Raw genomic sequence first — 13,188 nt, 5'->3', positions numbered from 1 at the left:
AATTCTGATGTGTACTGTGCGGGGTTTTCCCAGGTTATGAATGAGATGAAAATCCACGTTTGGTCAGACAGCGACATAAATATATTGCAATATATCAAAGGTATTGTTTTTGTTTTAATTTGTAAAAAAAAAAAATAAAAAAAAGAAGAGTAAGCACGCCATTGTCGTCATGATAACAAGAACCTTTCCAACATGGCCGCCACGTCGTCACAACGATTATCCCGGATGGTTTATCTTATATTTATATCTATGCCAGGCCCAATAGAATGCCTTGTGTGAGGTCACGTGACATTTTTGGGGGGTTTGGGTTAGGGTTAGATCAGCTTCAAGAGAACTTCCATCCATTTTCTTCTTAGCCGCTTATCCACACAAGGGTCACGGGAGTGCTGGACCCTATCCTATCAATTAATGTTGCATGTTTTTTTTTAGATAAAAATCCACACAGGGAGGGCCCGGATTGAAGCCGGGTCCCCAAAACTGTGAAACTAACGCTTTTCATTCGCCACTTATTATTAATATTATGAAATCAACAAATCATTAATAATCATATTAAACACACTGAAGGAATGTATTTGTATGCATACGTAAAAATATTTATAATTAATTTACAATTATCTGAAATATGTGTGCTGGTTTTCGTGCGCATGAAGGGAAAATGAGGGGTTAAAAAACTCCGGTCACTTAAGCCCCTCCCCCACCTACTTGGCAATGCCTGAAGCTGGTTGCTCATTGGTCAATCTCCGCAGAGCGTGACAACCCTGGCGAATCGCAAATTACTCAGAAGAACATTGGATGAAATCCCGCCTCCGCCTGCAAGATGGCTGCTCATTGGTCATTCACCGAAGATTCAGTGTGTGACAGAACACTTTAGCAGTTCCGTTTCCGCTCGTTCGTCTCACGGCGCTCACAAAGCTAAAAACCGAATCATTCGATCAACTGATTCAGTTCCGTTCGTTCACTAATAATAATAATTAACAATATAATAATAACTAATTCGTTCTTCTGAAGGAAACAACACGATTTGGAATACGGGACGAAGTTTGATCGTTAGTTAGCAAATTTGTCTGAATTTGGACCGAATGTTGTGATTCCTCCACGCTGGACGAAACCCGATCACTACTTTAGTCGACAATAACTTCATTTGTGGTAAATTCGTGTCCGGTTGGAGTCGTTTCGCGCAAGTTGAAGCTTCTCGACCTAGCTTAGCATAGTTTAGCTTAGCTAGCTAACAGAAAGACGCGTTTGTGATTTAGCAGAGATTAAACGCAAGGTAAAGTGTTTTATTCAGTATTTTTTTCCACCACCTACGAGGATAGCGGCGACCAGAATATCAAATACTAAGACTTGAATGTGGTTAAATCCCACGATAAATCATTTTTTAGAATAATATCGATAATGATTTCACTCACAAATTAGTTTATCATCTGACAGTGCATAATTACACATACTACTGTTTTCTTGTCATTTCAATGTACTTAATCTTGATCTATTTGTTTCTCATGTCCAATTTGCAGTTGCTTTTGTCATCTTTTCAAGAGAGAGCAGAAAGTGATGTGATCCTGGTGTGGAAATGAGCGCGAGGACAGCAGAGTACGAGGAAGAACTTTGGGGACCAGAAGGGGAGAAGAAGCCACAACATCAACTCCTGGACGTTGTGTTCAATATGGATCCTCGAACTGTGCTACGCAAAGAAGGTTGGTTCGCTTCTTGAATGCTTTCTAATTTTAATGATTTTCCTGTGTTTTATTTGCTTCCCCTCTTTGCTGGTGCATTTACCAAAACATTATTAAACGGGGAATCCAGTGCTTGCATTAACAGTGTATCAATAGGTCATGTATTATGTACCCTATTTTGACAATGTGATGTTAAATCCTCTCTCATTTAATAGTGGTTTGAGAAGATTATTATCAACAATTATAAAATTTCAGGGGCGGTGCCATTTTCGTGAGTCATGACCTATGTGGGCGTATTCGACGTGTTACGTGCCGTTCCAAACGCTGGATTACATGGGACACCATTATGCCCAGTGTTGATTTCTCGGATTTATCCTAATCTGATGAAGAAATAGCAGTATCGGTCGATCGGGAAGACGGAGGAATGCTTCCATACAGATTTAAACCAGTGGCTGTAATTAATATTGAATATTCGGATGGTTCTTCGGGCGGAATGACGCTGAGTCTGACTACTCGGAGAACTACGCGCGAGATAAGTGCGTAAACAAAGCCCCCCAGGAGATCCGGGCCGGCAGCCGCGGGTGGTTCTTTGGACGGGAATGACGCGGAGTCTTGACGAGCGAGCTCCGGCGGCGGCCTCGCGCCGAGGTTCCAGGCAGCGGAGGCCGTTAGCCCCGGACACCGAAGCTAGGCTAAAGGCCTTCCCCACAACCAAAGCTCGGCTAAAGGCCTCCGCCGCCTGAAAGCTTGCGTCAGACTCCGCATCAGTCGTGGCCGAAAAACCGTCCGCGGCTGCTGGCCCGGAGCTCTCGGGGGCCTTTGTTTACGCACTTATGTCGCACGTAGGCCTCCGAGTAGTCAGACTCAGCATCATTCCGCCCGAAGAACCATCCGAATATTCAACATTAATTACAGCCACAGGTTCAAATCTGTATGGAAGTATTCCCCCGTTTTCCTGATCAACTGATACTGCTATTTCTTCATCAGATGAGGATAAATCCGAGAAATCAGCACTGGGCATAATGGTGTCCCACGTAATTGAGTGTTTGGAACGGCACACTGCACGTCACATACGCACACGTACATCACATGACTCGCGAAAATGGCAGCGCACCTGAAAATTCGTAATTGTCGGCAAAATTCTTCTCAAAACACTATTAAATGAGAGCGGATTTAACATCACATTGTCAAAATTGGGTACATATTACATGACCTATTGATACACTGTTCATGCAAAGCACTGGATTTCTCCTTTAACGTCCAATATTGTGAAGTATGTTGATCTGGATCGGGTGGAACTCCAATTCTGTTAGCCTACCCTCGTAGGACTAAAAAGGCAGTCAAGCACGTTATGCAGTTTACAGAAAGTACACAAAGTTTGAATTCGAAGCAACTCGATTAAACAACAATGAAAACACAAAAGCTTGTGGCGTGACACTGAAACATATCTGAATATGTATTCCAGCACCTTGCTCGACATTCGGTACCAATTTTATCGCGCTGTGTTCGGCAATAGACTGTTTTCGACCACGTGAGTACATCCAGGGCACCTGGCCGTGTTGGATGGGTTCTGACGCGCCATTCACTCCAATGCTTTTGCATATAGACCGGAGTTACAAAAATGTTGGTACAACTGTTAAAAGTGACGCATGATGGCTAAAAAGACTTTGGACAGTTTTCGGCGCTCATTAGATGTTGTTTCAAGAAACCGTTAGGACAAGAAGTGTGCTTTGATCGACAATATCGACGCTTGTGCCTTGGAAAAACACAAATGGAGCACACAAATGTGGGCGTCGCTAACCTGTACAGACATCGTCCAAGATCTTCTCTTCTCGACAAGCGCTTATACCGTGGACCAACTAAAGAATTACAAAAATCTGGAGGCCTACAACCAATTGACCCCTCCGTGGATATTGCGCAATCCGCGTCACTGACCAATCAGAGGCCAGAGATCTGCATAGACCAAAGCCCGTTTTTGCTCCCGCCATTTTCTCTGACAACATTGAATGGTCCAGTATAGGTTTTGTTAGCGTTGTATCGCGTATTTGGGTTATTTAACAAAAAATATGGTTAAGAGGTGTAGTCACGGACTTTGTAATAGTGACGACAGGTATCCTGAAAGGCGAGTTGGTGGAGTTCGATTCGTACCCTTTCCGAAACCGAAGACCCAGTACGAAAAATGCCTTCGATGGATCAAACTTTGTGGAAGACCGCATCATCAACTAAATCCATCTAATATCAACCGGAACACATATGTTTGCACGAAGCTATGCCCTATATTTGATTTTCAATACATATCTCGTATAAATGAATTTGAAGTTCTTCGCAAGCATAACACTGCTGCGTGTGAACGATTGCCACACTTATTCTTTCTTGAGCGATATTTAGCGATGATCGGACTGCACAAACGTATTGATTTCTTGCTGGCTCGCGGCCGAAGCTTAACCAGAGTGTGTTTGCACGAAGATATGCCCTAAATTTGATTTTTAATACACGTCTCGTATAAATGAATGAGACGTTCTCCGCTGGCATAACATTGCTACGTGTGAATGATTGAATGAAATCAGAAGCATGGAGTCTGTCTCAGTTCAGAATGTATTGGATTGTGTTTGCCATTTTTACTGTTTGTCTTACGTCAGCGCACGTGGCGTGACGTCACTTCAGGAGGCGTGGTTAAGTGCCCTGTACGGAGGGGTCAATTGACTCCTCCGTAGAAATTGCGTCATCCGCGTCGCTGACCAATCAGAGGCCAGAGATCTGCATAAACCAAAGCCTGTTTTTGCTCCCGCCATTTTCTCAGACAACATTGCATGGTCCAGTATAGGTTTAGTTAGCGTTTTATCGCGTATTTGGGTTATTTAACAAAAAATATGGTTAAAAGGTGTAGTCACGGACTTTGTAATAGTGACGACAGGTATCCTGAAAGGCTAGTTGGTGGAGTTCGATTCGTACCCTTTCCAAAACCGAAGACCCAGTACAAAAAATGCCTTCGATGGATCAAACTTTGTGGAAGACCGCATCATCAACTAAATCCATCTAATATCAACCGGAACAGATATGTTTGCACGAAGGTAACCCCTATATTTGATTTTCAATACATGTCTCATATAAATGAATTAGCAGTTCTTTGCTTGCATAACATAGCTACGTGTGAATGATTGACACACTTGATCTGTGTTGAGCGATATTTTGCGATGATATGACTGCACAAACGTGTCTCTGTTCGGCGGCTCCTGAGCTAAGCTAAACCGGACTAGCGAGTCCTAAAAGCCTTCGGCATGTACCGAGACACCAAGACAGAAGGAAGGATGTTTGACGACATTAAAGTAGTGATTGTCGTACTCGGTCGGGACTTACGTAGGTTCGGCACCAATTCAAGAATAATTTTTGAGGGGAGCGCGTGACGTTACACAAAAAAAACGAGAGAAACAACTCGTAAATCAAGCCTCGCTTTCTTCTTTTCCTTCATATGGCGGTTCACAAACGGCTATACAGATACACATACAGATTCTGCACACAAGTGTAATATGTAACACGAAAATAGGAAACTGTCAATGACGAATTTGTCTTTGGGTTATAATTTATTATATTATGTGGCTTCTCGGTCTTCCTCTGACTCTGGAAAGATCTCGCGCTAATATCAATGGTTTCTCCGTCGATATGGATGTAAATACCAATGAAATACCCCTCGCTGAAATACTTGAAGCCCTGCTGTCTGCTTTTCAAGGATATTTCACTATTTGCTAAGAATGCGAGTGAGAAATCAGCTGGTAAATCGGACAATTTCGCTCTCGTCTTTTCTTCCTGCGCCGCCATTTTTGCTAATTGTCTGAGGTTAGCACATGTGGGGTGACGTCACTTCAGGAGGGGTGGTTAAGTGCCCTGTAGGGAGGGGTCAATTCATCACTGGGTGCGTTCGTGATTCGGCGGTATCCACTGTAAGCACACTGCTAATGTTAGTGTACCGCACAATGCAACCTAACTATGAACCGCGTGATTATGGTCAGCGTTGTGTTAAATTATGTTCATTGTACCAACGAAAGTGGTGTGGATTTATTATTTTCATGAGCCCACACCTTTTTGTCCACTTGCACGGCTCGATGTTTAACTCAACTCACAAAACAGCTAGCGGTGCGGTCACTCGTTTGTGCAAACTTATTATAATGAAACAGAAAATACAGATTTTGGAGACATGAACTGCATTCGCACACTGGTATTGTGCTTGGCAGCACTTTGTTTTTTTTTTTTTTTCGTGAGAACGTGGTAATACTACCGTCATTCTGACACCATGTTATGATCTTGCTGGCGTGTTATTAAATAACGTGGGTGATATTTATTTCGCCCCCCCGTGGTGGAGCCTATCCCAGCTGTCAACGGCCAGGAAGCAGGAAGGGTAGACCCTGAACTGGTTGCCAGCCAATCGCAGGGCACATTGAGGCAAACAGTCACACTCACAATCACACCTAGGGAAAATTTAAAGTGTCCAATTAATCTTGCATGTTTTTGGGATGTGGGAGGAATCCGGAGTGCCCGGAGAAAACCCACGCAGGCCCGGGGAGAACATGCAAACTCCACACAGGCGGGTCCGGGATTGAACCCGGGTCCTCAGAACTGTGAGGCCAACGCTTTCCAGCTGCTCCACCGTGCCGCCTGGATGCTCAATATGAGTCATAAAAACCTAATTTTTAGCTAAACTGTGGTTGAAAACTTGCTCGAGGTGACGCGCACGTATTATGTATCATATAAACGATGTAAATATGAATTTTAACCGACCCCATAGCATCTTTTGTCATCTGGCGTTGCTTACGTACTTGCTTTGCCGGAGTTCATAAAGCAGGCCTGTTTTTTTTGCCCGTTACAAATGCGACATCTGGTGATAACCATAACCACCATTCATTCATCCATTCATTTTCCTGCTTATGCTCACAACGGTTGCAGGAGCGCCGTAGCATATCCCAGCTAACATCGGGTAAAAGGCGGGGTACACCCTGAACTGGTCGCCAGTCAGTCGCTGGGCACGTATTGACACCAGCTGATATTTATTGGGCCTGACAAGGAGGCTGGTTTATTTGATTATTGATAGATTTTAGAGGTTGTCTTGGCTTTCCATACTTTTTTGCACCTCCCCCTTTATCACGTGTTCACTACTTTTTCCCAGTGTGAGAACATGCAAACGCCACACAGGCGGGGCCGGGGATTTGAACCCCGGTCCTCAGAACTGTGAAGCCAACGCTGTAACCGACTGCGACACCGCGCCGCCACTTCAAATTCAGAGATGGCCAATAAAAACAAAAAATGAAATGTGCTTGATGTTTTCGTGGAGAATGAATTTGAGATTAGCATTTGAAGATGGTAAAAGTGAAAGATGAAATGAAATTTTAATTCATTCTTATCCAAAATGAGTATGGCACAGCATGAGGTAGGTACCAGGTGGTTTGATTTAGTTAAATTTGGACATCGAGTGTAAATGTTTTTGTGTTTATTACTGTTGTTGTGTGTGCTTGTCCCGTTAGGGTGTATTTTTATTGTTATTTTGCTTCATTGTACTCTTCAGACTGTTTCAGATTGCTGAATTTATGTTAAAATGAAAAAAAAAAATCTCCCCAGGGACCCAGGCGGGAACCCCAACATTTAATTATTTTTTTGTTATATATTTCATGCCTTTAGGGAAACGATTGACCAAGCTGTGTTTTTGTCTTCTTGTCTTGCAGAAATCACTGAAGATCTTCGTACTGAGCAACAGGAGCCAGAAGTCCATCACCATAAACAGGAAATGGAGGATGAAGAAGTGCACCCCATCAAAGAGGAAGAGGAGGCCATTTTGATTAAAAGAGAGGAGGAAGAAGCCTCTCCCCAGATCAAAAAAGAGGAGGAGGATGTCAGCAAGTTTCCATCGATTGGTGTCCTTTTGAAGAGTGAAGATGAAGGTCAAAGTGAGGGAAGCAGAGGGGCGGAGCCTCCATGCGGCAGCTCAAGTCAACACATGACAACAGGAGGTGATGGAGATCACTGCAGAGGATCAAAACCAAACGGACTCTTAGCTTCACTGTCAGATAGTAGTAACATGATGACACGCTCTCCTCCCACTGATGAAAATGATGATGATGATGATGAACAGTCTGAGGGTGATATGACATGTCACACCGCCAACAAACGATGGACATGTTCTCAGTGTGGGAAAACCTTTGCACACAAGTGCAGTTTGAAAACCCACGTGAGAACACACACTGGGGAAAAACCGTTCTCCTGCTCATTTTGTGGGAAAAGATTCTTAGTGAAGGGCGACTTAACAATACACACGAGAAGACACACCGGTGAGAAACCGTTTCCTTGCACAGTTTGTGGTCAAAGATTCACCGAAAAGGAAGGTTTAAAGAGACACACAAGAACCCACACTGGTGAGAAGCCTTTTGCCTGCTTAATTTGTGGGAAACGATTCTCTGTGAAGGGAAGCTTGAACACTCACACAAGAACCCATACTGGTGAGAAACCTTTTTCCTGCTCAATTTGCGGTCAAATATTCTCTGAAAGGGGAAACTTAAAAACTCATACAAGGACTCACACTGGTGAAAAACCTTTTTCCTGCTCCGATTGTGGCCAAAGATTCTCTGAAAATGGAAGTTTACAAATACATATGAGAACCCACACCGGTGAGAAGCCATTTTCCTGTACAGTTTGTGGTCAAAGTTTCCCTCAGAAGGGAAAATTAAAAATACACACAAGAAAACACACTGGTGAGAAACCTTTTTCCTGTTCAGTTTGTGGCCAAACATTCACTTGTAAAGGATATTTAAAAGTACACTCAAGGACCCACAGTGGTGAGAAACCTTTTTCCTGCTCGGTGTGCGGTCGAAACTTCTCTGAAAATGGAAATTTGCTGAAACATATCAGGACCCACACAGGTGAGAAACCTTTCTCCTGCTCGGATTGCGGTCAAACATTCGCTCGTAAGGGACACTTAAAGGTACACTCAAGAACCCACACTGGTCAGAAACCTTTTTCCTGCTCAGTGTGTGGCCAAAGTTTCACTTCTAAGGGATACTTGAAAATACACTCAAGAACCCACAGTGGTGAGAAGCCTTTTTCCTGCACGTTGTGTGGCCGAAGCTTCTCTGAAAAAGGAAGTTTGATGAAACATACAAGGACCCACACCGGTGAGAAACCTTTTCCCTGTTCGGACTGTGGTCAAAGATTCGCTTGTAAGGGACACTTGAAAGTACACTCGAGAACCCACACTGGTCAGAAACCTTTTTCCTGCTCACTTTGTGGCCAAAGCTTTTCTTACAAGTATCAGGTTAAGGCACACAAGTGTGCTGGTGAGAAGAGCAGTGGTCAAGAAGGAAAAGAAGAGTCCCTTTTATTGTCATGATCCATGCAGATGAAATTTGTTCTCTCAAAGTTAACAGACTTGTTAGAGTAACACCCGGGGAGCAGTTTGACAGCTGCGTCAAAAACCCACATCAAGTCGTTCTTGGAGATTTATTTCTTCCCGTGTTATGCCAATTTTGTATTCACCGTACCACAAATGTATGCATAGATCACAAAGGTTTTTCTACAGGCGGTATTGTGTGACTGGCTGCTATAATGTCAGATGACCCATACGCCGCTTAATGTCCTGAAACTGCAGCTGATCTGATTTGTTCTTTGGCGATCCTTAAAATCTCAAATATTGGGTCGATCGTAGCAATAATTTCAGTTTATTTTGGGGCACTAAGCCACGTCTTTAGAGTTCATCGCAGTCTCCTCCTAACCAACTTACAACGAAATGTATGAAAACCTTTGCTTGGAAAAGCAAACGACAGATGAGAAGACACTCGAAAAAGAGCTTTTGCCTGTCAGTTTGTGGTCAAAGATTCTCTACTAAGTACCGTACTAATAAACACAAGTGCGCTGTCCGAAGAATCGGCATGATCAAGATACTTTAATTGAAATTGCAAATATATTCTATCAAAATTCAAGTCTATCATACAGATTTACAAAAATCTATATGTGTGTGATGTATTTCCCGTGTTTATTTTAATGTTGCCCTTTTGGACAAGTATTTAGAATTAGTACTTCTGCGAAAGTACACAAAGTAATCATTGCCTTGTTTTCCAATAACTCATATAAATAAATTCATGATTGATAGATTAAACTTTACTGTAAACAAGGGTTGACTTTTTGTGGTAAACTAAGACTAGTATTTGTGATCCATAATAAAATACGCTTCTTCAAATATTAGAGTAACTCAATTTATTTGTATCTGAAATTCATTTTCCCCAATTGAGAAGAAGTGAAAAGCCTTTAAAGGTCAAGTGTCATCCCTATAAACATTCTAAAATAGATATTGAAATGAAAAATACATAAGATTATTTACTTCAATGTGCATATGAAGAAATAAATATGAGTGGAGAGTGCATCATCCATGCGCAAAGTTGGAGAAGTGTTATTCGACATCCAAGTGGTTGCCATAATGGCTACATCTCCTGCCCGTGACATCACCCTGGACATCCGCCATTGAAAAGACGCTGTGGCCCCTACTGTGGGAGTCGAACACACCCCTTCTGGCACAGAAGCTCATTTCAAAGAAGAGAACATTTCACAATTGAGTGAAGTGTCCGGGGCAAAATTACCCTATTGTTTCAAGCCATATTTAGATGACATCCGGATCACTTCAAACTAACAACAGACTACCTGACAGTAGGACAGTACACTATGTAGCGCACTCAGCTGCGTGTGAAGACAACGCCATAAAGCAGCCCGGCTCGTCACCGTCATAAGACATGTTGGTGCCGAAAATTAGCCAGCCTGGCTGAAGCCGTGCTCGTCCACGAGGCACAACGTGGCAGCCTTCGCCGGCGAGTAGTCCGACGCGGAAGCCGTCACATTTAGCATCCCTGTTATACGTACGCGGATCTTTTGTTACATTATGAGTGACGGATTACGTGGTCTGGCCCAATCTAGAATTATTTTTAGTAGCTGTATACGCACCCACCTGTCATTTGGAACCCACGAAGCTCTCGTCCTCTGCATCCTTGCAATCCATTTTTCACGACGAACCGGGTCTCTTGCAAATTTATGAAGGGTAATTCCATCCTCCCGAGTGTTCAAGCAACGTCCAGCAATCCAACGAGCCGGCATTTTGGCTAACACCAAGGAACAACGAGCTAACTTCCAGCAGGTAAAACTAATAGAAACAAACGAGTCCACTTGAGGGTGGTCCTGCCATGTACGTCACTTCCTGCTTCTTCTCGAAAACAAATCCCTCGAGAGGGTTTTTATGGCGGGAGTTACAAAAAGCGGTATACGTCAAAATCATGTTTGGTGGTGAAAAAAATGCATGGGTCCATGGCGTTTTTTCATTAACAACATACTAAAAATCATGCATTTCATGACAGTGGCCCTTTAATTGGAAACTCTAAACTGCCCCTCGGTGTGATTGTGAGTGCGATTGTTGTCTGTTTCCATGTGCTCTGCGATTGGCTGGCAACCAGTTCAGGGTGGCTGGGGTAGGCTCCAACACTCCGTGAGGATAAGCGGCTCAGAAAATGGATAGATGAGTTTGTTGTCTCAATAAGTAAGTGGCCCCACATAACAAGTTTGCTTTTATTGGCAGTATTATTAATTTTGTCCAGTGCATGCAGTAATCTTGACCTGTGTAAATCAGTACTTTTCAATTATTTTCTGTTTTGCCCCCCCCCCCAGCAAGAAAATAATTTGTGCCACCCCCCATCCCCCCACACACACTCTCCTCTGCAACTACAAATATTATCATCCACCCATCCATTTTCTTAGCCACTTATCCTCACAAGGGTCGCGGGGAGTGCTGGAGCCTATCCCAGCTATCAACGGGCAGGAGGCGGGGATCGAATCCGGGACCTCAGAACTGTGAGGCCAACGCTTGACCAGCTGCTCTATCGTGCCGCCCAGTGTAAATCCATGCTTCTCAATTATTTTGTGTCAGGCCCCCCCAGCGAGAAAAAAACAATTTGCGGCCTCCCCACTCTCTGCCGCGACTATAAATATTATAATTTGTCTATAAAATTGTTATAAGTGCAGTTCTGCATAACATTATGTCCTTATTAACATTAAAGAAAGAAAGAAATTAGAACTATAATTCAACTGACAACAAAGAATAAATTTATTAACATTGTTTTTTTGTAACAGAAAAGATTTTAAGTGCCTTAATAAAAAAAAAAAATCCATTTAAACCGTAAACATTTTTTTAGCGACTTATTGCTCCATTTGAGAGTGGAAAAATCCAAAATAAAATCAGTAAATATTAATAATTTCAAGTTCAGTTCAGCAATAATAATTAAGGGGCGCAATATATAAAACATTTTCACTTACAAAACAAAAATGAATAAATCTGCTATGGTGTGGGGTGTTTTTGCACTCAACGATTTGGTACGCTACCTTGTATGATGCTAACAATGCTAACAATGGTTTACTGAAATCGCTTTCACAAAGCGGGATGATTGTCGGGAATATTTGGCACATTTTGATAATAATAAATAATACAGGGCCTTATCAACACGATTGGGGTGTAATGTCGCATGTAGTGGCGCATAATTTATTTAGCTGCCACAGTGAAGCTAAGCGCTACATACGCTTCGTCATAGTTCCTCGTTTTAGCTTTCGGGTGACTTTCCTTTGTTTCTTTATCTTCGTTTCTCTGCGCCATTCTTTTCATCCCTGTTAAAAAAAAACATGGTTTCATTTACTGTACTTCAGATCACCTCCTTGGTACAAAAAAAAAAAAAAATTACACCATAGAGCTTATATACTGTGTTTGACCACGTGACAACATCCTCAGCACTCGGCCATGTTGGATGGGGTCACTCTACTGACGCACCGTTCACTCTATGCTTTTGCATATAGACCAGACTTACACAAATGTTCATACGAATGTTAAAAGTGACGCATGATGGCTAAAAAGACTTTGGAAAGTTATCGGGGCTCATTCGATGTTGTTTCAAGAAACTGTAACGACAAGAAGTGTGTACCGCACAATGCAATGTAACTATGTACCGCGTGATTATAGCCAGCGTTGTGTTAAATTACGTTGATTGTACCAAGGAAAGAAGTGTCGATTATTATTTTCATTTTTGTTACCGAGAGGGAAAGAGAGAGAGAGGTTCGACCGGGACGAGTCCCAAGTGGAACCCGCACATTTTTTTCCACTTCCACGGATAAATTTTTAACTGAACTCACGAAACAGCTAGCGGTGCGCTAACAAATTATAATGTCAATAATAAAACAGAAAATACAGATTTTGGAGACATGCATTGCATTCACACGCGAGTATTATGTAGGCCCTTGGCCCTAAAGCAGTGTTTTTCAAGGTTTCGTTGTATTGCCTCGTGCTACACCGTTACCGTCTTTGCTTCCTTTTGACCTCCACTCATACTAGGGCCTTCATCTGGGTCTGGATTTCGTCCAGGGTCCAGTTCGTAGTCAACATTTTTCTTCTTCAAAAACGTATCCATCACTTTCACCGTCGTCCTGCTACCCACAATACCGGCACCAACGCCAC

General features: G+C 42.7%; 1 protein-coding gene across 5 annotated transcripts; it reads left to right on the top strand.

The window, feature by feature from the left end:
• The first annotated feature begins 866 nt into the window (after positions 1-866).
• Positions 867-9,902, top strand: LOC133493885 (gastrula zinc finger protein XlCGF57.1-like). Of its 5 annotated transcripts, none has more exons than XM_061807845.1 (3): positions 867-1,046; positions 1,515-1,694; positions 7,385-9,902. In XM_061807845.1, exons 2-3 carry the CDS (start codon positions 1,571-1,573, stop codon positions 9,040-9,042), a joined length of 1,782 nt encoding a protein of 593 aa, XP_061663829.1. In that variant the 5' UTR covers positions 867-1,046; positions 1,515-1,570; the 3' UTR covers positions 9,043-9,902. The 5 variants fall into 5 exon arrangements, with proteins under 5 accessions (XP_061663829.1, XP_061663828.1, XP_061663826.1 ...); XM_061807844.1 differs by having other exon boundaries at positions 867-1,146; positions 1,537-1,694; XM_061807842.1 differs by having other exon boundaries at positions 867-1,146.
• The last annotated feature ends 3,286 nt before the right edge of the window (positions 9,903-13,188 follow it).

This window comes from Syngnathoides biaculeatus, chromosome 20 (genome assembly GCF_019802595.1).
Source record: "Syngnathoides biaculeatus isolate LvHL_M chromosome 20, ASM1980259v1, whole genome shotgun sequence".
NCBI classification, from domain to species: Eukaryota; Metazoa; Chordata; class Actinopteri; order Syngnathiformes; family Syngnathidae; genus Syngnathoides; species Syngnathoides biaculeatus.
Note: the sequence above shows the minus strand (reverse complement) of the source record. Positions and strands in the feature narration are given on the sequence as shown.